This window comes from Asterias rubens, chromosome 19 (assembly GCF_902459465.1).
Source record: "Asterias rubens chromosome 19, eAstRub1.3, whole genome shotgun sequence".
In the NCBI taxonomy this organism is placed as follows: domain Eukaryota; kingdom Metazoa; phylum Echinodermata; class Asteroidea; order Forcipulatida; family Asteriidae; genus Asterias; species Asterias rubens.
Window position 1 is genome coordinate 2111951 of NC_047080.1, and position 25967 is coordinate 2137917.

The 25967-nt window shown below is 42.0% G+C and overlaps 1 protein-coding gene across 1 annotated transcript; it reads left to right on the forward strand.

Moving 5' to 3' along the window:
- The first annotated feature begins 384 nt into the window (after nt 1-384).
- On the forward strand, nt 385-24248 carry LOC117303237 (GTPase-activating protein and VPS9 domain-containing protein 1-like). The gene is made up of 20 exons (XM_033787386.1): nt 385-518; nt 6032-7282; nt 8134-8265; nt 8935-9136; nt 10059-10237; nt 10995-11157; nt 11345-11569; nt 12241-12530; nt 12901-13053; nt 13505-14686; nt 14846-14912; nt 15148-15285; nt 16130-16249; nt 17007-17379; nt 18762-18896; nt 19821-19944; nt 21212-21278; nt 21753-21867; nt 22729-22867; nt 23870-24248. The coding sequence occupies exons 2-20, from the start codon at nt 6146-6148 to the stop codon at nt 24167-24169; spliced, it is 5241 nt and encodes a 1746-aa protein (XP_033643277.1). The 5' UTR covers nt 385-518; nt 6032-6145; the 3' UTR covers nt 24170-24248.
- The last annotated feature ends 1719 nt before the right edge of the window (nt 24249-25967 follow it).

Sequence of the window (25967 nt, forward strand, 5' to 3'; positions counted from 1 at the left end):
TTTTGCATCTTTTCAAGAAATGCCGAACCCCCCCCCCCCCCCCAAAAAAAAAAAAAAAAAAAAAAAAAAAAAAAAAAAAAAAACACGAGTAATACCCCCCCCCCCCATTAGTTTTGGGGTGTTAGAAGCTAACATTTCGATTTCACAGCCTTATTTTACTTTAAAATCGTGGTTTGATACACTGTGCGTTGGAAAGAAAAACGTTTTCCAAACTACTGTTTCATGTTAAAACGTGTGTAGTTTTCCCGATTTGTAAAACGAATTGCATGCAAGAGCCGTCGGAGCAATTACGTTTTGCAAAGCATTATGGGTACGGGTTGGCTATGTACAATCGTTAGGGGGCGTTGTTAAAATTGTCCGGAAAAAAAAGTCGACAGACGAGAGAGGAAGACAACAGTATCAAATAACAAGCAAATAATGCCATCATTTATGCCTTCAAAAAGCTGCCAGTCTCGAAAGTGTCATACAGATTGTTTCGTTAGTTGTTTGTGGAGCTGCTGGTGTTGAATTCTCAACGGGTAAGTGTCCGTATGCTTTGCTTTTGATTAATTAATACAATTGTTAATGTTTTTTTGTAAATTGGTTTTGCATTGGCCCTTTTTGGGCATTGGCCATATGACTATGATGTTGACGGAAAAGTTTCCGTATGGCGCCACCATCCGATTGGACTACTCCGTTTAATCATGGAGGAAGAAGACACAAGGAGTAACAATGAACAGGACAGGAGATCAAACGTCCAAGGTCTGGTACCACCATAGTTGCGATAATCGTAACCCTCCATCCTCCCGACGGTCGGAGACCGGAGGGTTACGACACAAGACTGATATTATCGGTGTAACTAGCAGTTTTGACCAGTTTTTGCCAGACTCGTGATCAGATTCGTCCTTTTTTTCCACTTTCCAAAATCATGACAAACATTCTAAACACATGGAGTTGATCTTTATTGTATGACAACGTCATCTGGAACCCTTAAAACAACATCATGAAAATATTTGGCAGAAAAAACGACAAAAACTTACCAAAAGACTGACCGAATATATCCATAATCCATAGCGGAGCCAACTAGTGATTTTGAACGTCGCACTTGCTTGGCAACAACCAATCAGTGTGACCCAACCAAACACGATGTTCATACAGTACATGTACATGTACATGTACATGCCTGCATGCTGCGCACTCGGTGCGGGGGATCGGTGCTTACACACACAGGCGGTGACAGCATACGACAGCCATGGCTCGTCCAGATGCGTGTTTGGTTGGGTCACGCTGATTGGTTGTTGCCAAGCAAGTGTGACGTTCAAAATCACTAGTTGGCTCCGCTATGGACTATGGATATATTCGGTCAGTCTTTTGGTAAGTTTTTGTCGTTTTTTCTGCCAAATATTTTCATGATGTTGTTTTAAGGGTTCCAGATGACGTTGTCATACAATAAAGATCAACTCCATGTGTTTAGAATGTCTGTCATGATTTCTCACTGCGCATGGAATGGACAATAAAGCTACCATGTAGGCCCTACATGTTGTGTTGACCCATTTCATCTGACATCATCATCAGAAAAATCTTGAATGCGCCATACTGGTGGGCAATTTCACTCTGCGTTTTCATATATAACTCTATGCATAGAGTATGCTGTGCGTTATGCAGTGAAGTGCGCATTTTAGGCGACGCGGCGATAATACACGTAAACCTAACTTGCCCACCAACATGGTGAGCGTGGCACCAGTTGCGCGCGTGCAAGGGGTCAATAGAGCTACTGCGCATGCAAATACTGCGTTTGTTGGGACTTATGTACTATTAAAAAGCACAAACGAGTAAATTCTCCACTGTGCAGTCCGAAGGGGTAACAGACCCCGTGCACATAGAGAACTTAAAATCATCCATGGTGACAACAACAATCCATTGATCAGTTTATCACCCTGTTGGGGGCTTAGCGGGCCATTCAAACTCCTTGTGTTTTATTCCTCCATGGATTAATAATACAATGCGACAAACTCACAGGGTATTAAAATGTCCCGTAACTTAACCGTTGTGTGTTGTGACAAAACTTTAAACAAATAATTTTAAAAAATTCGGTGGAAGAAGAGCAATCCTTGGCTTAACGGATAATGTTAAAAATAAAATATCCTGCCACCACACTTTTTACAACCTATTTTTAATTCATTTTACGATCGTGAAACTGTTCCCTTAAAGACACTGGACACTATTTGTAATTATCAAAGACCAGTCTTCTCACTTAGTGTATATCAACATATGCATAAAATAACAAACCTGTAAAAATTTGAGCTCAATTGGTCGTCGAAGTTGCGAGATAATAATGAAAGAAAAAACACCCTGGTCACACAAAGTTGTGTGCTTTTAGATGGTTGATTTTGAGACCACAATTTCTAAATCTCAGGTCTCAAAATCAAATTTGTGGAAAATTGCTTCTGTCTCAAAAACTATGTCACTTTAGAGGGAGCAGTTTCTTACAATGTTTTATACTATCATCAACCTCTCCCCATTACTCATTTCCAAGTAAGGTTTTATGCTAATAATTATTTTTTAGTAATTACCAATAGTGTCCACTACCTATAACTGAAGGACTATGCCAAGTGCTGAATTAGAAGTAGAAGTAGAAGTGTAATATTTAAAAACCAACACTATACATTGTAACTGTCCAATGCACTGGATGCATTTGGTGTTGTCAAAGACCAGTATTCTCACTTGGTGTATGCCAACATGCATAAAATAACAAATCTGTGAAAATTGTGGGGGCTCAATTAGTCATTAAAGTGAATGGAAGAAAAAGTACCCTTGTTTAAACAAAGTTGTGTGCTTTCAGATGCATGAGAAAGACTTCAGAGACAGAATTGCTCTTTCTCAAAAACTACATTTCAGAGGGGTTGAGTCGATTCTCACAATTTTTTATACTACAAACAGCTCTCCGTTGCTTGTTACTACATAGTAAGTTTTTATGTTAATTTTGAGTAATCTCCAAACGTGCCCAGGGGTGGATTTCACAAAGGTAGTCCTAACTTAGGACTAGTCCTATGCAAGGCTAAGAGATAGGACCAGTCCTAAGTTAGGATGAGTTACTGGTCCTAACTTAGGACCAGTCCTATCTCTTAGCATTGCCTAGGACTAGTCCTAAGTTAGGACTACCTTTGTGAAATCCACCGCAGTGCCTTCAATTTGATTCTGGCCAGATGTAAAATGAATTCTGCTCTCCTCAGGTAAAATTGTGGATTTTTTTACCCAAATTCAAACCCTCATTGAAAAGTGGAGATTTTTCATGTACAGCTGTACTGAACTTGAGATTGTTCAAAATTCTGACTCTCAATTATTGATACAAAGGTCATTGCAGACTCTCTTGAATGCACTCCCCCCCACCCCCAAACCCAACTTGACATTGACCTTTATGCTGTTTTTTATTGTCTTGTTCAACTTTTAACAGGGCCCAATTTCATAAGGTGTGTATGCACACAAACTTATTTGCTAAGCACAGGTATGTTGCTTAGCAGAAAAAGGATACCAGCCAAATAATAGTAGTTTACATTGCTGCAACTGGTACCCCACTCATTTCTTGCGTTCACTAACAAACATTTGCTAAGCAGCATTCTGCTTTAAAACAGCTGTTTGAAAGTGGGTCATGTTTTGTACGTACATGACACATCAAACAAGTACAATACATGAAGAACAATACCCTAGAGGTATTGTATTGCAATAATTAACCAAAATATGTTCCATTTGTCTCTTTGCAACAGTCATCCACCCCAATGCCTTTTCCTGTAATTTATACTTTCACTTTCCAATACATGTACCTGAATACCTAGGTTCAAAAACAGATTGAAGTTCCACCAAATAACCCCCCCCCCCCCTTAGGGCTTAAATGAATATCTCGTAATGAGTCATGCTGCAGTAGGCCTACATGTACGTGTTTGCAGCGACCGGCCCCCTGAACAAAAAGGAATTAAAACGAAAAAAAAACATTGTTCCTTTGTACAGGATATCCTAAGCATTTGTCACTGGCACATCCTCTGTTGACTTGGAGTGCAAGGTACTGACAGAGTCAGACGGACAGATCACTACGCCAACGGCTACATGTCACCCTGGTAGGACCAAGGCTCAAATTTTTCAAGGGGAATCCGCCAGTTGACCGCAGGCAGGAAAACAAGTCGGCCGTCAACTTTGCATAAAAGCAAGAAATTGAGCCCAGACTGAACTTATTTTGAACAGAATGCTAATGTTGAGTAGGAAATTTTGCTTGTTTTTTGAATAGCAATTGAATACATTTTGTGTAGCATTTAACTCTGCTTAAAGCCATTATACAATTTCGGAACAGACAAAAAGGTACAGAACAGAAGGTAATGGTGAAAGACTTCTCTTAAAATATTATTTCATGAGCTGCTTTGCTTTTCAAGAAAACATTAAAACATTAATCAATTCTCGCTAAACGAGAATTATGGATTTATTTTGAACACATGTCATGACACGGCGAAACGTGGAAACAAGGGTGGGTTTTCCCGTTATTTTCTCCCGACTCCGATGACCGATTGAGCCTAAATTTTCACAGGTTTGTTACTTTATATAGAAGTTGCGATACACGAAGTGTGGGCCTTTAGACAATACTGTTTACCGAAAGTGTCCAATGGTTTTAAAAAGGGAAAATGTTCACTGGCAGGGCTTGTTGCTCAAAATGTTGAAAAGACCAGAATCAATATTAGATAAATTTTCCGACACAGTTTCACTTGCATTTTAGTGGGTTTTTTTTTTTTCTCGAAAAAGCACTTAGACCCCATACTGTGTGTATGGTTTTTGTTTCGTTCTCAATTAGATTGAAAGGTCACTTTTGATATATGAACATTATATGTAATTTGTCTTTGTTTGAGACAGTGGGGTACATTTGAGTGTTTTTCAATTGAAAAGTACAAGACTGGTGAACTTGTCTGGTCATGAGATTATGTACTTTCCCAACACTAAATTACTAACTGTAGCCTCGGACCATTGGTCCAGTGTTAAATTTGAGCCCTGGTAGGACGCCATTCTCGTTTGAACCGGCACCGATGAGTCCAACATGGGCCAGTTGTTGACAAAACTCATTACCTCTTTTCAGTTTAGAAGTAGAATATCAGTCCTTGGACTCCTCTCTTGAAGGGGTACATCCATTTTCCTCTAGTTAAGGGCACTCCTAGGGAAAACATAGAAGTTTGTATTGGAACCTTGCAGGCTAGGGCACCACAGCAAAAGTACAGGGCACCACGGGTTGGACTCCCGGTCGTGACACTTGCTATGAAAATTGGGGAGGTGGTGCTCTCTGCTCTACCAGCCAGGCTTTGGATTGATGATACCCAAGCCTACATCTGGACTGTAAAGGGGGTAACCTTCAGGCCTGATACTTCACGGAGGCAGCGGAGGCCATTGCCTCCGTTGCCCCTTGCCATTGCCTTGGTGCCCTTGAAATGCTCTAGTAGAAATTTACAATTTCCTCATAGGGTGCCCTTTGCCGAAGAGAAAATGCCTTGGTGTCCTTGCCCTTTCAAAAACGAAGCATACAGCCCTGAACCTTGTTTCAGCCCTAGGAGTAGGTGGCAACGGCCTCTTGACAAAATAACTATTTACTGGCTATTGATTTGTTTGAAAAAGAAGATGTGTGGTTGATGCTATCAACTGAATTTTGAGTGACTCGTATAAAAACAGCTGCCACATTAAGACCGCAAGCATAAATGTGTGTCAATTTCTTAAAGGCGCAGTCATTTTGCCTACTTAGCGTTTGACGTCAGGCTGACTCATGCAATAATTAGTTGGTGTTTCCTGACTGACAAAATTCTTCAATTTAAAGAGACAAAATGATATTTAAAAAGTTTATCTTGCAGCTGGCTCTTTTGATTTGTCAATGGTGACAAAGATTTGCTTGACAGACAAATGTTACAACCAAAACATTTCCCAGTTTCAAGGGGCGTGTAAATTGGACATCCGGAACTGTGTTTTCATGTAGCGTTTCCTAGACTTAAGTTCCCAATTATGTTGTAATCGTTGCCATTTATCGTTTCAGTGATTACAGATGATGTGAACTTCTAAACAGATCTCACAGGGTGTCACGAAACCCTTTCAACTTCCCGAGTGGTGGCAAACGGCTTCCTCCGATCCGTAAAGCGCCTTCACCACCATGGCCACTTCTTCCTCCAAAGCTAGCAATGAGCTCCTGGACCTGGCGAGACATCTCAAGCAGGAGCGTCTCTACGTCCTGTCCGAGAAGCAGCTCCTCCAACAGCTCCACGAGGAGGTGACCCAGCTGGCCGACAAGCTCTTCCGAGAGTCCTGGATCACTCAGCAGCAACGGCAGACCCTCAATAGCTTGACGCTGACGAGAAGCGATGCCCCGCCGAACTACTGTTGCTATCGGGCCAACACCCTGGAGAAGTGCTCCTTTGTGGACAGCTACAAGCATCTTGGCTTCCACGATACAATGTACGGAGAGTTCTTAGGGTACCTGCGGGAGAATCCCAAGGTGATCGCCTTGTGCCTGGCCCTCGGAGAGAAGGATCAGTTAGAGATGACCCAAGGTGTAGTGCATTCCATCATGTGTGCAGTTTATGGAAACTGCGTCATACAGGACGACGAACGTCAGGCTCTGTTCTTGCTTCAGAGCCTCATGGAGCAACAGCTCGCCACGAGCAGTGACCCTCGTCGGTTGCTGAGAAGGGGAAAGTGCGCTATGAGCATTGCTTTCAAACTCTTCACGGAGGGACTGTTCTCGTGCAGGTTGTACCTAACCGCTGCTCTCCACGAGCCCATCATGTCTGTCCTGGTCGACGACGACGTGTGTTTGGAAACGGACCCCTTGAAGGCGTTAGACTCTTTCACCATGGAGGAGCGCAAGCAGCGGTTCGGCACGCCGGGAACCGAAGAGTTCCGACAGTGTCTCCAGGCTCATCTCGAGTCCATCATCACTCAGCTAGTATCCATGTGCAATCGCTTCATCAGCAGTTTGAGGAATAACACGTTCTGCTTCCCTCAGAGCCTAGACTGGATCATCACACAGCTCCACAAGATCCTCCTCAAGTCGGGCCAAGTACCTCCTTCGGACGTCAGGTCTACCTGCGCAGACCTCCTCATGAATTTCTTCATCTGTCCTGCGATTGTTAACCCGGAACCGTACGGGATCACCACGGATGTGATGATCAGCTCGACGGCGAGGTTTAATCTGATGCAGGTTGGGCAGATCTTACAGGGTTTGGCGATGGAGACTACGGGCTCCACCACACCTGGTCAGACAAATGATATCTACAGCAGATTTCCTAAGGTAAGGACATTTTGGGATTGTTATGTTTGCTGTGACTATTCCGACTCGTGAGTGTTGAATTTGGAAACCCAACAGCACTTTATCTCGTTGGGTTTATTTGCCTCTCGGTTTTGAATTTGGAAACCCAACTTTATATCTTCCAAAACTTGGGTTTTATTTTTAGCATAGTAAAAAGCAAGTTAGTTTTAAAAGTTTTGTTGTTGTTGCCATTCTGTCACAGAAACCACACATAATTTCATTTAGACAATACTTCTGATAAGTGTCCACATGAAGTGTGTTTATTGTGTGAAATCATGACATCAGTCAGACATTTTTCGACCACTTGCCCTATTTGTCCAAACAAAAACTGATGCTCTCTGTCACTTTGTCCGGACAAACATATGAGTAATAGCTTTGTGTGTGATTAGTGTCGAATTAGGATTAATTATGCAGCACAGCAATTTTCCTCTAGTAAGAGTATTTTGTTATGAGGAAAATGCATTGAACTCGGCAATGGGTACCATGCCAGTATGCTCCGTTTTGAAAGGGCAAGGGCACCGAGGCATTCTCTCCTTGGTAAAGGGCACCCTATGATAAAATTGCAAACTTGTACTGGAGCATTTCAAGGGCACCAAGGCAATGACCAGGGGACACGGAGGCAATCGCCTTCGTTGCCTTCGTTAAGTATCGGGCCTGGGGTGCCAAAGAGAAAGCACTGTTTTGTGGGAACATGGTAAGCAAACAGTGGTCCTACCACCAGCTCACCGGATTGATTGTGCTATTACATTTTGTCCGAGCACATTTTGTTGTCTAATTTCTCGCCTTGGAGTAATCGTTGATAAGCGTGATAATGTTTGTCGTTTGTCAATCAGGGTTGCATGTCATCATTCCTTGATACATTGATTGACAGCATGAGCTCATCAGACACACCGCCAGAGGTCAGTCACCTCCAAGGGATGGCCAGAACATCAGCGCTCGTCACTGAATCGGAGCTGCAGAACATGGTAAGCAAACGGCATTGGACCTGGCATGAGTTGAACATGGTGGACGAAAAAGAACAAAAAAAACCCTTCATGGGACTTAATTGAACCGTATTATGTACTGGAAATATTCAGAAGTACTGGAAGTGTGGAAGGAAAACAGAATCTTGAACCAAGTAAGATATCATTCTCCATATGGGCCCAGTTTCATAGAGCTGCTTAAAGGTAGGCTCATAAGTTTATTCGCAAATTAACGAAGGCAGAATACGATATAAGTCATGTGAAAGTTTCAGCTGAATAGCCTACAGCAAAAAAGCTGTCACTGTATTTCCACAAACGAGGTGACAGTGGGTACGCAGCAGCATTCCAAAAAAAAAGACCACAGCCATCAGCAATCCGAGGAAATTTTTCACGCTTGAACCATTTCTCAGATTCAAATGTTTTTGGGTGAAAAATTATCAAAGCCATCTTCGGAGGGAATCGTTTCCGATCGGCAGCAAAATGCACCACAGCACAATCACATGGTGCTCATTATTAGGTGGTACAAAGGAACAGGTAATAATATCAAAGTCTTAAAATGTGTCTTCCAAGGTGTCATACACTTTGATACGCCTGTAGGGGTGGATGATAAAGCGCTATATAAGAACCCAGTGTTATTGTCATTATCATCTGTTGTCCTTCTGAAACTTCCAGGTGGCGTTCATCCGTCGAGTACACACAGCGAACCCTCAGCATCAGAACCTCAGGGACCTGGAGCCTCTTTTGTCCAATGTGCCCCAGGTGGCAATCGCCTCGTCCTCAACCTCCCATGGTGGCTCGTCACCGAAGATCGGAGGCGGGGGATCCTCACCAAAGATGGGAACCCCAGTGAAGAAGAGCGGTGTTGCCTCGAGAGGTAATTTGTATGGATAACCTTGTAGTTTTCATAGCGTTCAAAATTGCTCACGCCTAAACAAATTTTGAGATTTCCATCTTGTGTAATTGTGTTATTCTATCGTGTTTTTTTTTACATTTTGTATTCCCTGTATATTTTGTCCTGTAATTTGACCTTTAGGTTGACATGGGAATTATTTTTTTTCTGTTTGAGGATGAACCAGAATTGAATGAATATTTAGGAAGTAAGATTGCTAAATAGGAAGTAGGTTTTGCAAAACTATCATACTCTGCCCGTTTGTTCAATGGTTGCAATTTTTTTCCACGCTGGAATAGGTTGATGTCTTCATGGAGTTGTCTACATTGATTAGAAGGATTTTTTTCTTAAATTTAAGAGGGGGGGGGGTGGACCTGCTTATTTGGCTCAGCTGAAAATATCTAAGCATATTTTCTGCTTAAAGCCATTGGACACTTTTGGTAAACAGTATTGGCCAAGGCCCACCCTTCGTGTATCACAACTTCTATATAAAATAACAAACCTGTGAAAATTTAGGCTCAATCGGTCATTGGAGTCGGGAGAAAATAACGGGAAAACCCACCCTTGTTTCCGCACGTTTCCTCGTGTCATGACATGTGTTCAAAATAAATTCGTAATTCTCGCTATCGAGAATTGATATTGTTTTAATGTTTTCTCAAAAAGTAAAGCATTTTATGGAATAATATTTCAAGAGAAGTCTTTCACCATTACCTTCTGTAAACCCTGAAAGTTATTTGTAAATCTGTGAACTTTTTAAATATTTTTTGTACCGAAAGCGTATAATGGCTTTAATAATTTGGCCCAGATTTCACCTTGCGATTATATTTTGTGACAATTCACTCAAATGCATCTGGTATGGTGTTGAGGAAAGTAATGCGAGACGAAACTCCCTTCTCTCTTTCTCTAGTTTCCAAGAAAATGCAGCGGAGTTCCTCCAAGAATGCCCTGGGTATACCAGAAGATGACGACGGTCTCGACCCAACAATGTCTCCCGACGCCCCGCCCGTATACCAGCCGGAAGACGTACTGATAGTAGCCTTTGGGAACCAGGGAAATGAATGCCCTGGAATGATCTCGGAGGCTAAGGTATGTCAGGTGTCGATTCATCAAACGTCATTGGCTGGGCGAAATTTTGAGATATAGTTAACTCGCCTACTGCCTACTGTCTGACCATTTAATATCATACCCGGTGGTTTTGAATGATAAGGCAGCCTGCAATGTGATGTCATAAAGAGGATGCATCGATACTGTTCACCTTTAACCCTCCTACTGTCTGACCATTTAATATCATACCCAGTGGTTTTGAATGATAAGGCAGCCTGCAATGTGATGTCATAAAGTGTATGCATCGATACTGTTCACAGTAATGGGAGACTTTCCAACGCTAGGTGGCAGCAGACTTACTGAGTAAATTTCCATTGTTTACGTAGTTCTGAACATGCGCATAATTCTGAGAACAATGGATTTACCCGGTAAGTCTGCTGCCACCTATCGTCCCAGAAAGTCTCCTATAGCCCTCCTACTGTCTGAGCATTCAATGTCATGCAGTAGGGTTTTGAATGATAAACTATGACAACCTGCAATTTGATGTCATTTGGTGCATGCATCTACATGTATACATTACACAGTAAACCCTCCTACACGTACTGTCTAACCATTCAGTACCGCCAACTGTGGTTTTGAATTATAAATGTTGTTGTAACCCTCCCTGGGTTTAAGGGGTGTGTTCCAAGTTGGAATAAAAAGCAAATGAATGAATGAATATAAACTATGCCTCAATGAGTTACCTGTGACAAAATAAAACACAAATCTCACTGTTGATTTTTATTCTTTTTCTGGGTAGGTTTTGAGTTCCATCCCGTCCCGTCCCAAACCCACGTTGGAGCCGCCTACCGCCCAGAATAACCTAGCGGCTATTAGCGAGCAGCCAGAGAAACAGCTGCGCTTCTCAGCCGACGCGGACGCATCGGGAAACAGTGACCATCTGATGGAAGCCATGTCTATAGGTAATACAAACATCTCCATCTTTCAGCTGCAACTCAAGACACACCTGTTCACACTTGCTTTCCCTTAGAACACTTAAGAATTCCCTCTTTTCCATCTTGACCGGCGCCTTTGAATGGTTTAACAGCAGACTTAATGCGCCTTTATAAATGCTGTGTAATTACTATTATTATTATCTTTATATGCCAGTGGCCTCGGAGTATTCCATGGATCTTGAAAATGAGATGGCCAGTAATATAAGTGGCCGTAACACTCCCCGCTCGGCGGTCAGCCTGGCCAGTAGCTCAACCGAGCACAACAGACCTGATCTCATTGACTCAGCGCAGCTGACTAATAATGCTAACATCACCGACCGCTTCGGAAAGTTTGAGATCGGGGATGACTTGGAGAAGAAAAAAGCACAGGGAAACCCAGGTACTCTATTTGTTTACCTTTCCTTGCCTTACCTAACCTCTTCCAACCAATAGATCGATCCATTAGGCCCCGCCCACGACGTACGTGTGAGCAAGAACATGTGAGCCTCTCCAATGCCTTTCTGCACAACTCTGCCGCGCGCGTCAAGCATACGCGCACGCATGTCGGACCTTATTTGTCGGACTTTCGTTGCGTTGTGTTTGGTCAATACGCAATGGATACGCAATGGATCGGTCTATTGGCACAAGTCCTCAACACTGGGCCAGCAAACTCATGACCAGACAAGTCCAGCCGTCTTCTTTTTTTCCCAATCCATTACCTTTATTTAAAAAAAAAAGATCTTCAAAAGTGACTTACTTAGCAACAACAATTGGTTTGCAGTTAAGAACCATCTTAGCTCTTTGTGAAACAGAGGTGCTAGAGCAAAACAAAAATTGCTTAACATTTGTTTGCATAGTAGAAATGAGCAGAATACCGGTCACAATTTGAACACAGTAGATGGTAGTTTGGCTGGTAACCCTATTCTGGTAACATAATTTTGTTGTGCTTGACAATTTTTTTAAGCTGAAGCACCTCTAGAAAATGTTGCCCTTGAATTTGATATTTTTGTTGGATATTACTACGAAGAAAGATCTGATAATAAAATGTTGCGTTCACGCTTGACCCCACAGAGACTTTCAGCGAGACATGGAGCACCGAGGTGATCGGTAGCGACACCTCCGAGCCCCCGTCGGAACCAAACACCATCGAGCGTCTCCAGGAGATTGCCGAGTCACAGGAGGACACCAGCGAGCTCTCCGGTGCCCAGGCTGCAGTTCTGCTCGGCATCAGACATTCTGTACCTGACATCTCGGAGACAGCCAGCGAGACATGGAGTGTGGACGTGCTTCAGAGCGACTCCGAACCTCCCGAGGACAGGATGCAGGAGGTGGAAGATAACCCCCACGAAGAAGCCATTCAGGTCAGTACAAAATTAAAAATATCTTTTCAAGTGGAAGCGTAGTTGTTATTTGTTTGCGTCAAAACACTCTTTTTGATCACACTTATTGAAGAAAGCACTTGTGTTGCTGGTGACTGTCACGCTGCTGATCTGGGCCCAATTTCAAAGAGCTGCTTAAGCACAAAATTTGCTTAAGCTAAACAATTTCTTGGTAAGTAAAATCAGATTATCGGCCACGACTTCACTCAATTGTTAAGCTAAGTAAACAGCAGCTAAATACTAGCCACAAGCAATGTATATGGCATAAAATGTTGGCCAGTAACATGTGTAAAATAGGCAAGCTATTTTCGTGTTGAGGCAAATTTTGAATTGCTTTTTTTTTCTCTGTCAGGCATCCTCATTAGAAGCGGACACTGACAGGACGTCGTCAAAGACGAGCGAGGGCCCCAGTTCTAGGCGGAGCTCATGCGGTAGTCATAGCATCAGTAGAAGCTCAAATAACGACAGCCCGAGTGTGGACGAGGGCGCTGTTAAGAAAGATACTGTAAGTTTTAAGCTGCTTTTCTTTCATTGGTTCGCCCGAGGGGTTTGCAAAGGTATAGTTCTGGTTAAGTCATTGGGGTGTTGGTTCAAATACCAGTTATGACACTTGTGTCTTGAGCAAGATGCTTTATTATATTTGCTTCCCTTCACCCAGGGGTATAGATGGGTTCTTGATATTCTGTTTGGAAAAGCCTCTGGAGTGTCACGGCAGCTCAGGGCTGTATACTTCCCGTGGAGCATGAGCATTAAAGGAATGTTAATGGCTCAATGGCCAGGGTGCATTGTTGTTTCTTTAGTATGGAATTCAATTGTTATCCTTAAAAAAAGTCCTAATTGTTGAAAAGCATTATGACAGCCTCTGGACACTAATGTAAAGAACACTGATATGGTTATTGTAAAATGCACTGAATAATTATTATTAGTATTATTCTTTCCTTGTATGTAATTTGCAGAGCTCTGACGCCACCGAGGACTCCAGCAACACACATTACTTTGATCCCATGGAGGACCCGTCCATGCTGAAGGGAGCTTCCCTGTCAGGTATCTCAAGCAGTTCTTCAGGAGGAGGTGCTGGGGATTCCAGTAACAACGACCTTGGATTTCCTAAGAATCAAGTCGCTCGGGAGGAAAACATCCCTGTCCTGGAAAGGTCGTCTCCTCTGATAGACAAGCAACGAAAGCTCTCTAGGGAAGGCCCGCCGACGGACAGGCCGATCTCCACGACCTCAGGCTTCATGAATCAGTTCGATCCCTTGGGCAACCGGAACAACTTCACTCTTAATAACGGCAACGAGCCGATTAGTAGAACTGGTAGTAAGACAGACGTCGGCGGTAAACCCGCAGAGGATCTGCTGCAGGATTTTGATCCTTTCTCGAGTCTGATGCCGCGATCGTCGAGCACCCTGCCTCCGTCGGTAGGGCGGCATGTTGAAATGCCCATGGGAGCCAAGCCAAAGATAAGATCTAACTCTGCCCATCAGAAGGGAACGGGTAATCGTACGCCCACGGGTTACGTAACGTATAATGAACTGCACGGATTAAATCATGACTACGGCAGTCAGGGTCGGCAACAGCCACGGACAAATCCTTTTGATCTCGGTGACGACGGGCTCTCCCATGTCAATCACGGTTTCTTCGAGCCGGTGAGGCCATCCAACCAAACCGCTCAGTTCCAACCCGATATCTTAACCCCTTTTACTAGTTTCGATCCGTCAGCACCGGTCAGTCACACCTCGCAATCGCTGTTTGCCAACCAACCCCAAAGCCAAACTCCTTCATTCCGAGGGTACGGGTTGGACTCTGACAGCGGAGTGGTGTCCGGAGACTCTAGCGAGCATCTCTCGCAGCGTGTCGCCAGCACGATCAGCACGGCCAGCAGTAGCAGCACCTCTTTCCTAAACACATCGAGCGAGAGCTCCAAGCCACTGGACTTTCTCTCCCAGATCGGAAGCCAGACGTCGGATGAGTGGAGTGGCCTGGAACAGCAAGACCAAGGCCGTGTCCAAAGCTTCCCTAGCACCTCATCGGGGTCGAGCTTGGGCTTAGCCCTCACGAGTTCGACAGAGGTGGAGCAGAAGTCGAGATCCATGAGTGCAGACCCTGAATTTCTCTTGGAGGACGGATTGATCAAACATGTGAGTGGAGATAATTTTGAGATTTAACCACGCCCTGATGTTTACTCTCATTGGGACGAAGCCAGCGACCTTTTAGAAATTAAACAGATTTGTATCTTCAAAAAGTATTCCATTGATTATTGTATGAGAACTATTTGTGTCTTATTTTTGTTTTTGTAGGATGGCGGTGATGCTGATAAAGGCAGGTCCTGGTTAAAAAACAAATTGAGAAAAATAACAATAAAACGTGAGTAAACAAAAAATGTGAACAAAGTTAATTTTGTTTCAGGTGATCAGGAGATTTTGGTATTCACACACTCGTTATTTTATGTATATGTTAGGATACACCAAGTGAGAAAACTGTCCTTTGACAATTACCAAACGTGTCCAGTGCCTTTAAATATCTGTTGAATTATTTTAATATGGTGTTTCCACAAATCTTTTCTCTTTTTTATAATCCTGATTTTGATTTGGTCCCACAGCCACAAGGAAGTCGACAAAGGAAAAGTTGGGCCCTTCGGATAGAGAAGAGGGATCAGGAGACAGGGGGCCAGAGGCTAAACCTTCCGACTCGATCCAGATCATCCCTAATCCAGCGTTGGTATCCTACCAATTTGAAGGTTAGTATTACCCACGAGTTGCTCGCTTGCGTGACCCTAATTCTATAAATTTGTTTACAGGGGTTTAAAAGCACTTGCATTCAAGTCCTTCGGATGGGAAGTACAGCCGTTGGTCCCATGTGTTGCGTAGTGCATGTAAAAGAACCCATCGCACTTATCGAAATGAGAAGGGGGTCACCTCGGTGTTCCTGGCTGTGGCTGCCGTGTGCACCGTAGCACCTTGTAAACCCGTATAAGGTGCTACATTGGGTCTCAGAATTCATTACTGCAATGACCTTTCTTTCTGAAAGTTTGTATATACTAAGTGCCTTGAGTACCTTGTTGGTTGATCTGTGTGCTATATAAGGCTTTGATATTGTTATTAATATTAAGTACATGTAACATTTGTACCTGTTGGAACACTGTCGCGTCTGTTGTATCTTGATGTTGCAAAAATGCTGTGTCTCGCACGAAAAATGCTTTGCTCAAAAACATTGTATCATGGCGCATTATTGTCTTTTTGTGTATATTTGGGCTGTGTTGATGGAGATAAGGTGTTTTGACAAATTTATACATTTTTGGTAACGTAAGTGGGTTTTTTAGTAGATATATTGAAGTTTTTGCCTTTATAACCACATTATTTCGAAGTAAAAATGTTTCTTAAAATGCTTTATACTGTGAAAAGCTGCTGTAGGCTTCTAACCAAAAGATTCTATTGCCATGAAGTGAAAGACAGATTATCAACCGTATATCTTTCTTTCAAAAAAAAAACCTCAAATTGTATCTTGCTGTATGTAAATGAATTTGTTGCACTGACTTGACAATTTAATCACCGGCTAACTTTGGTTCAATCCAACAACATCAGATGAGAGACTCAAGCCCGCATCAGTACCGGAAACAAGCAGTGACGATATCCTGAATAAATACCGCGATCTCCGAAGGACCCACTCATCAGATTTGTTGGAAGATGATCGCGGGTCACATGGTAAGTTCGTCCGCCCTTAGCAGAGGCTTTCAATACTGCAGTTCATACTTGAGAGGGCAAGGCCATTTTTAATTTTGATAAAGACGACTCCCATTGGAAGATATTAATAATGAACCATTTTTGTAGAGCGCATATCACAATCACAGAGAAGTCCCTAATGCGCTTAGAGATGAAAACACAAGAGAAGCAAAAGTTAATAGAGATGTGAAGTAAATACAAAAGCAAAATTTAGTTGATACAGAAAGAAGCACTGAAGGCTATTGCAAAAATAAATTAAGTATATTGAAGATATTGAAGTCTACGGGAGATTTCTGAAGGGCACTTAAGCCTGAGACTGTACCCAATTTGATAGAGCTGATTAAGAACAAAAAGTAGCTAAGCACAACAAATTATGCTTAGCAGAATAAGGTTACCAGTCGCAGTACCATGTAACATGTAGGATTTGTGACGAGTTATCCTGCTTATTTTTGCTAAGCAGAAAATCTTGAAGCAATATGTACTGCTTGAGTAGCTCTATGAAATTGGGCCCACGGCCAATGGCTGGCCACTGTGTAGTTTAGGCCTGTCGATTATTAATTATGATTGTCTTTAGGAAATGTAACTTATGACAATGGTCAGTTCTTCTTTCATTTCATGTTGTGACTGGGTACATGTATACCATTCACTGATAATTTAGCTGTTTGGGTGACAAAAATTGTAAAACTTCCTTAAGATGCTGTTTCTTATCAAATCCACACTATTTTTTCATACAATTTAGATGTGAATAACTTAGAATCATCCACTGAGTCTACCGGCAGCCACAGCGATAAACCTGATTCAGGTAACGCCGATCAACCGAACATCGACCCCGAAAACTTAGAAGAGTCCTACGCGTACATCGACGCCAAACGCAAACTCCGCATTGTCCTGCGTTCAGCCGACGTCCACACCCTCCCCGGTCTGACCAACTTCACCACGTCCCTTCATCTTGGTCCAGAGCTTCACATCGGGGTGACCTGGGGCTACCCAGAGAACGAGCTGGTGGCGTTCTTGAAGGTGCAACTCGCCGAGGCAATGAATCTTCAGGATAGGTCGTTAATGGCACAGCTCAGGGAGACACTGAGATGCGTCCAGAATTTTGATAACGATGGGTGAGTGAAAAGGCATGTTTTACTTAACGAACAAACCAGAAAGTTCTCAACTTAAAGACATTGGACACTATTGGTAATTGTCAAAGACCAGTCTTCTCACTTGGTGTATCTCAACATATGCAAAAAAAATAACAAACCTGTGAAAATTAGAGCTGGATTGGTCATGGAAGTTGCGAGATAACAGTGATAGAAAAATAACCCTTGTCACACGCAGTTGTGTACCTTTAGATGGTTGATTTCGAGACCTCAAATTCTAAATCCGAGGTCTCGAAATCAAATTCGTGGAAAAATTACTTCTTTCTCGAAAACTTTGTCACTTCTGAGGGAGCCGTTTCTCACAATGTTTTATACTATCAACCTCTCCACATTACTCGTCACCAAGTAAGGTTTTTTGCTAACAATTATTTTAAGTAATTACCAAGTGTCCACTGTCTTTAAAGAGCTGAATTATTTCACAGAAGTGTGGTTACCATGTGCCTCAATACCTTTCAAAATCACGTCAGGAACTCAGTGATTAGGAGGATTGAAGTGATTACCTTTTTTTTTATTTTTTTTTTTATGCAAGTCGCCTGACACACAAGGCCTGAAGGCCACTTCAAGGTGTGGGCTACAATTATTTTTTCCAGAGGCCGTTGCCACCTACTCCTAGGTCTGAAACAGGGTTACCCCTTTCACAGTCCATACGAATGTAGGCTTGGGTATCATCAGTTCGAAGCCTGGCCGGTATAGCAGAAAGCACTACCTCCCCAAGAATGTGTACGATTGTGTACAGCTTATGGATGTTGAATTTATGAAAGATTTGTGAAGAATATCTGTTTCCGAAACTGACAGCCGAAAAATGTATGCAGCCATGGAATGTTAGTTTCTCACGTCAGATTTGAAATAATTATGGAACTCTGAAATAAGTCCACCTATTTGAACCCACATATCCAGGGCTATGTGAAACATTGAGAATGAGCGATAATTTCTGTCCTTAGCCACTTCTTATAATAATTTGGGGGGTTAATCGTCCTTACTCTCGCAGCTAGAGCTGAATTGCGAATGACACAGCTACAGCGTGTTCGAGAAGCAGGCATGCAAGGGCGCATTCAGCTGCCAGCCACATCAACTCATTATGACCACGGAGCACAGCCAAGATGGAAAGTGTTTGATTTTTTCCTGAGGGAGGAAAACCGGATAGTCTGGAAAACCCTCGTGGCACAGCAGAGAACCAACGCACAACTCAACTCACATATAGCCCCGACTGGGAATCGAACCGGGGTCACCTTGGTGAGAGCCAACCGTGCCACCCTTCTTGACCAAAGATGAATACAAGTCCTAAACTTAAAAACAAGGTTAAACAAGGAAATTTAATGTGAAATGTTTTTACCCTTGGTGTGTAGATGCCGGAGGCTTTTGGCATCTCTCCGTGACGACTATGAGAATCGATCTCCGTACATCGCTTACTTGGTCCGCAGCCGAAAGGGTCTGGCGTCATCAAGGGCTCATCTTGAACGACTTATGGAACGAGTGGAGAGGTCAGTTTAGTTAGGCTTTCCAAGTTCAAATTACGATATGGTGATGTACTTATTTTTCCTCATTAAAAGTCTCTAACCTCCCGTTAAAATGGTGTAAAATATCATTTTAGTTTATGCCCTTTCAGAGGGAAATTTAGAACAAGACACGTTTTCTCTCGGAAGTAGAACAACAAATCCCGGTGTTTACTATGAAAAACTTTTTTGTCTTTCCTTTGTCAAGTCAGGGTTTCAATGTGGCAAAGATATTTTCAACGGATGATGACAATTGCAGAAATGTTCTGAATAAATTACGGCTAGCTTGGGTCACAGAAATTTTTCAGGATATTGGTTTGAAATGAAGATGAAGAATATTCTTTAAAGGCAGTGGACACTATTGGTAATTACTCAAAATAATTATTAGCATAAAACTTTACTTGGTAACAAGTAATGGGGAGAGGTTGATAGAATACAACATTGTGAGAAACATCTCCCTCTGAAGTGACGTAGTTTTCGAGAAAGAGGTAATTTTCCACAAATTTGATTTCGAGACCTCAAGTTTAGAATTTGAGGTCGTGAAATCAAGCATCTAAAAGCACACAACTTCGTGTGACAAGGGTGTTTTTTTTCTTTCAAAGTTATGTCGCAACTCCGACGACCAATTGAGCTCAAATTTTCACAGGTTTGTTATTTTGTGCATTATGTTGAGTTACACTAAGTGAGACGACTTGTCTTTGACAATTACCAATAGTGTCCAGTGTCTTTAAGATTGAAATCCACAAACCCATGACTAGGCTCTACAAGATCTTCAAACTGTTATTGTTTTTCAATTTTATATTTCTGGTTATGAAACCAAATGATCTCTCATGATGTGAACTTAATCACTGTAGCTCGGAAGGAAACCTTGCCTATGGCCATTTCTAACAGATAGTGTGTTGCGTTTTTCAGGGACAAAGCCGTCGTTAACAAATACTTCACGATGGTCCTCGTTCGGCTCTTCTTGGAGAGGCAGGAGACGAGTATCTTGAAGTTCATCTCAGACTTCAAGGCCCTTACTGCGGCTGACGAGAAGGTAAGAGACACAACAGGAAAGAGCCCTTTTGGCCTGGTTTTGGACTGAGTGCCCCTCCAAAACTTTCCCTTAGACTTGTGGAGTGTCGGGGCCGGGTTGTAGAGAGCATCGAATCAAGATCCGGGCCCAGTTTCATGGCTCTGCTTACCGCAGAATTCTGGGCTTACGATCACGATTCCCTGCTAACGTGCAAGTGCCGAATTTCTGCGCTAGCCTTGTAAGTGAAGAATGCCTAGTAACGCGGAGTACGCATGCGCAGAAGCCAAAATTCGCCGCTAACCCGTGAGATACGCTTGCCGTAAGCACAGAATTCCCTGCTTCTGTAAGCGCCGATTCTGTGCTTACGGTAAGCAGAGCCATGAAATTGGGCCCTGGGGGTTCAGTCATCAGAGTGTGGGTTTGAATTCCGGTCGTAACACTTGTGTCCTTGAGCAAGATCTTTACGATAAATGCTTCTCTTCACCCTTGGTACCTACCAGAATAGTAAAAGCCTCTGTAGCGCCATGGTTGCCCTGGTTACATTAAACAGCCGTCGATTTCGAAAAAAAACTCTTCCTAACTTGAAGGCAGTGGACACTATTGGTAATTACTTAAAATAATTATTGGCATAAAACCTTTCTTGGTGACGAGAAATGGGGAGAGTTTGATGGTATAAAACATTGTGAGAAACGGCTCCCTCTGAAGTGCCATAGTTTTTCGAGAAAGAAGTAGTTTTCCACAAATTTGATTTCGAGACCTCAGATTTAGAACTTGAGGTCTCGAAATCAAGCATCTGAAAGCACACAACTTCGTGTGACAAGGGTTATTTTTCTTTCATTATTATCTTGCAACTTTGATGACCATGAGCTCAAATTTTCACAGGTTTGTTATTTTATGGATATGTTGAGATACACAAACTGTGAAGGCTAGCCTTTGACAATTACCAGTAGTGTCCACTGCCTTTAAGACTAATCTTAGGACTTAGGATGAGTCCCAACCCTGCACTGTAGCATGCAGACCTTAAGATTAATCCTAAGTGAAGTCGAGTTACTCGTTCTAACTCTAGATAAGACGAGTCTTAACTCTTTGTGAAATCGACGGCAGGGCACTGATGTAAAGTGCATTGAGACAGTTATAATGAAATGCACTATAATAAGAATTTGTCATTATTATTGTTAAGGACTCGAAAAGATTTAAAAATGTTGGTTCTTACTTAATCTCTATCTTCATTTTACAAGTTACAAACAAAAAAACTGTCAGCGTCTTTTTGTGCTTTTCTCTTCTACAGACACAACTGATGAAGTTTTTCCTGAAGACATTAAACACTTGGATCCTGGATGACCCAATCTGGGAAGGTAGATGTCCTTTTGATTTAAATTCTTTAAATTGAAATCTCTTGTAAAATGGTACAGAACTGTGAAAGTTTTGCACCTGTTCCAGAGCCAACTCTCCCTGATTCTGCAGAAAATTCCCTGAAAATAAAACGAATATTTCCATTTTGTGATGAACAAATTTGAAAATCTTCTTGGTTATGGAAACTTTTCCCCTATTATGTCGAATGTTATCATAAATATCTCCCTGATTGATGTACAAAATCTGGAGACCGTGCCTTTTCCAGCTGCGCACCGCGTCTCTGGAATGCCTTGCCAGACGAGCTGAGGGACACTCCTGATCTGTCTACATTCAAACACAACCTTGAAACTCATCTGTTCAATTTGTCTGCTAGCTAGCATCCGACGCCTTTGAATGGTACCTTCCAGTTACTATGCGCCTTATAAATGTTATACTATTATTATTATTATATCTTTTGTCTATTCATACTATTATAGCTGCTAGCGACACTCAGATGAACGATGCAGAAATAGTGACAGAACGTGCCATCATGAGTCGAATCTACAAGCTGGCTCTCTATCCTAACGACGAGGCTGATGTTGCTCGAGACAGGTGCGTTGGAAATTTTCATAACCATATCAAATTAGTAAACCATATCAACCTTTGGACTGATGATACCTGAAGCCTACATCCGTATGGACTGTAAAAGGGGTTACCCTGTTTCAGCCCTAGGGGCAGGTGGCAACGGCCTCTGGGAAAAAATTGTAGCCCACACCTTGAAGTGGCCTTCAGGCCTTCAGGCCTTGTGTGTCTGGCGACTTGCATTAAAAAAAAATAAAAAATAAAAAAATTAAAAAAATCATCAAGCCTAAGTGAGCAAGGCTATTTCCGCTTTGAAAATGTTAAAGTAGTTGGGAAGCATTTGAAGGGGCACCAAGGCTAAGACCAAGGGTAACAGAGGTCATAACCTTAAATTCTAGGGGAAACTTCAGAAAGGGCACCAACATGACCAAGGCCAAGACAAGGAGAAGCAGAGACAAGACCTCCATGGTTACTCTGTAAACTTTAGGCCTGTGTCATTATTTAGACCGTCACAGGGAAAAACACTTCTTCCAAGATTGGGTCATCGTTTGGGTTTGTTGTCAACGTAATGCTGATTTATAAGCAAAATTATCAAGAAAGACACTGTCAAAGTTTCAGCTGTACACAGTTTCTACTTGTTGAGAAAACAGAAAAGAACCCTATCATGGTATTTTCATCAAGAATGTTGAACCCATACATGTTTATCAAGGTGACAGCGGGTACCAACCTTATCTCTGACCACAGCATTCACAAAGGGACACCACTGTAAAGTTGAATCATCCATCTCGCTTTTTCGGGGAGCTGAAGCAATTCAAATTTATCAACATAGTTATATTTATAATCAGCGGCAGGAGTACAAAATAATTTATATAATTTCTTCACCTTTTACAGAGTACTTCAAGCTCATATCTACCGGTTGTCCAAGGTGATCACAGTCAACCATAAGGCGCTTCAGATCCCGGAGAAATATGGGAGGGAGGCCCCCTGGCCAGCCGCCCAAGCTGAGATTCTTAACATCAACGTATACAAGGTATGTAGTACCCACAACATCTCGGGCCCCAGCATTTACAAACGGACACCAGAGAAATTTGAATCACCAAAATTAGCTTCGAGGGCAATCTTTGGAGACTCAAATTTGTTGACATTCTTATATTGCTTTCTATTATCAACATTAGACTAGATAATTTGTTCATATAAAAATTACACACTTTAAAAAAAAACCTTCATTACCAAAGTGTGACCCTACCTTTAAGCAAATCATTGTATACAAATACCAATAAGCCATTTGCGTGTTAGATTTGAATAATGTCTGGTACAATGACTTGCTACAATCCCGGCCAAAATGCTTGGGCCACCCTTTCCTGAAACAACAGTTCCCTGTAAAAAACCCAACCCAAAACACCACTACCTCCATTGACCCAGCAATAAACACTCTCTGCCAGTCCCTCACCCGCCCCACCCCCCCCCCACCCCACCCCGCCAAAAAACAAAACACCACTACCCCCATAAAATAATCACTGTTAAAATTAGACATTCACTTTGTTTGGACATTCATTATCTTTTCAAAGCGTTCTTTGCATGTAAAAAAATTTCCAAAAATCACTCAGACAATCCCGGCCAAAATGCTTGGGCCACCCTTTCCTGAAACAATAGTTCCCTGTGCACTTCCCATTCACATTCACATTAAAAACAGTTCCCTGTGCACTTCCCATTCACATTCACATTAAAAACATTTGCCCGCCCCCGGCCCCCCGCTCAATGTTGACTGAATTCGGAAGACAGTCGGCAAATGGAACCAACATTGAAAGGGGGCAGGGGGGCCCAACGAGATTTGGCCGGGATTGTAGGTCACGATGTACCGCGGCCCGACCGCTTACATTGAATTACTCAGACTAATTCTTTCAGGCAAGCCTTTGCACAGCAACCTAGTACCAATGTACTATGCAGATGGCTTATTTCTCCTTGATTGAAAAAAACGATAAATACGGGTGGCCTGAAGTTCTCATATATTTTCCCCTTTGTTTTTTTTTAGACTCCGAAAGACAAAATCCGTTGTGTCTACCGCTGTTGCATGATCATCATGAACCTCCTCAGTCTCGCGAATGAAAACTCAGTACCGGGCGCCGATGACTTTTCCCCGGTACTCATGTTCGTCCTGATCAAGGCCAACCCGCCGAGTCTCCTGTCGACCGTCCAGTATGTGGACAGCTTCTACTTCGACGGGGACCAGTTCCGAGAAAGCAGTGATCCAATGGCGGGGGAGGAGCAGTATTGGTGGATGCAGTTCTGTGGTGCCATAGAGTACATTAAGACTTTAGACGACAGAAAATAAAACAGCAGTAGGATTTTCAAAGGCAGTGGACACTATTGGTAATTACTCAAAATAATTATTAGCATAAAACCTTACTTGGAATGAGTAATGGGGAGAGGTTGATAGTATAAAACATTGTGAGAAACGGCTCCCTCTGAAGTGATGTAGTTTTGGAGTAAGAAGTAATTTTCCACGAATTTGATTTCGAGACCTCAAGTTTAGAACTTGTGGTCGTGAAATCATTCATCTAAACGCACACAACTTCGTGTGACAAGGGTGTTTTCTTCTTTCATTATTATCTCGCAATGACCGATTGAGCTCAAATTTTCACAGGTTTGTTGTTTTATGCATATGTTGAGATACACCAACTGTGAAGCCTAGTCTTTGACAATTACCAATAGTGTCCACTGCCTTTAAGTGTTGATGTTTTTTAATCATGGCTTAGTCAAACCACTACAGGGCCCAATTTCATGGCTCAGCTTACTGTAAGCAAATAATCAGCGCTAACCGGAAGCAGGAGTTCCACGCTTACGGTGAATGTGTTTCACAGAGGCAAAAAGGAATTTTTGCTACTGCGTAATAAGCCAATTCTGTTTCTGATTGGTTCTTTTTGACCTATGGGTTAGCTCGTAAATTGTAGTATTGTGCCCTTGTGCATTAAGCCTTTGATCAGAAATCATGCCAAAGTATGTAGGAAATAATGTACACAAAAGAGTCAAATTAAACTATTTGAGATCTTTAAACAAATATTTGTCAAAAGGTTCTTCATGCCATCTGTAAGTACATGTAGTTTGATAAATCTGCTGTTCTTTGTGCTTATTATGCAGCTCTTTAAAATTGGGACCAGCGTACTAGACTACTCGATCATGACACGCCTGGCAAATTTTCCTGTCAAGTAGAAATTAACTTGCGTGTTTGTTCGACATAAATGACAGGTCTCTGATTTTATTTCAGTTGGAATGAGAACATCTCTCTGTGATTAAAGCTTTTCTTATTTGATGCTCAAGTAAACTTGACGAGTCTAAACAGATACTAAAAGTACGTATACAAACTTTCATCCGAATCAAAATCCACATTTTTTAAGCTTGCTTAAAAAGTTTTTTTTATGTAGAAGTGTTCTGCTTTTCTGCCAAAGCCTAAGTAAAATAAGCATGCTTATATATGTAAAAATAAGTAAAGTTCTTTCAACACCAAGTATCACCTTTCCATTTTGTTAGTTTCTGAATAAGTTATGATTGCATTGCACTTTGGAAAAACAGCCAAATAATAAACTTGCACCACCACTTTGTGTTACCTGCCCTCACTGAATGGTTTAACGGGTTGTTTCGAATTGACTGAATCGCTCAGTTTTAAATGAAGTTGGACAAAATGTAGATTTTGCTTTTATATTTTGAGTCGGTGCACAGTTCGATGAAATCCGAGACTTTTGTTCTTTTGTTTTGTAAAAACAAAAATGGTAAAATTCATGTTTAATATCAGCTGGCTCTGACAAGAATTATTTTCTTCAAAATATTTTAAATGAATGTGCTTTGGGCCAAAACCGTTTTGCTTTATTGTTCAAGGTCTATAGCAACATTGTGGTACATCTGGTTAAATTCCTTACATTTAATGGAGTTGTTTTCCATAAGTCTAAGGGCATTGTTATAGGCATACAGATTACAATTAGCTGAATTTGGTGGAAAAGGGTGAAGGAAAAAATTTATCAGGAATGTATTTTAAGATCATCTGTATAATGCAATGCATTGTGTTTGTTATTGAAACAAGGTATCTCAGAGTTGTTGCAATTCAGGAAAAATTAATATTTCTTGTTTCTTTTTCT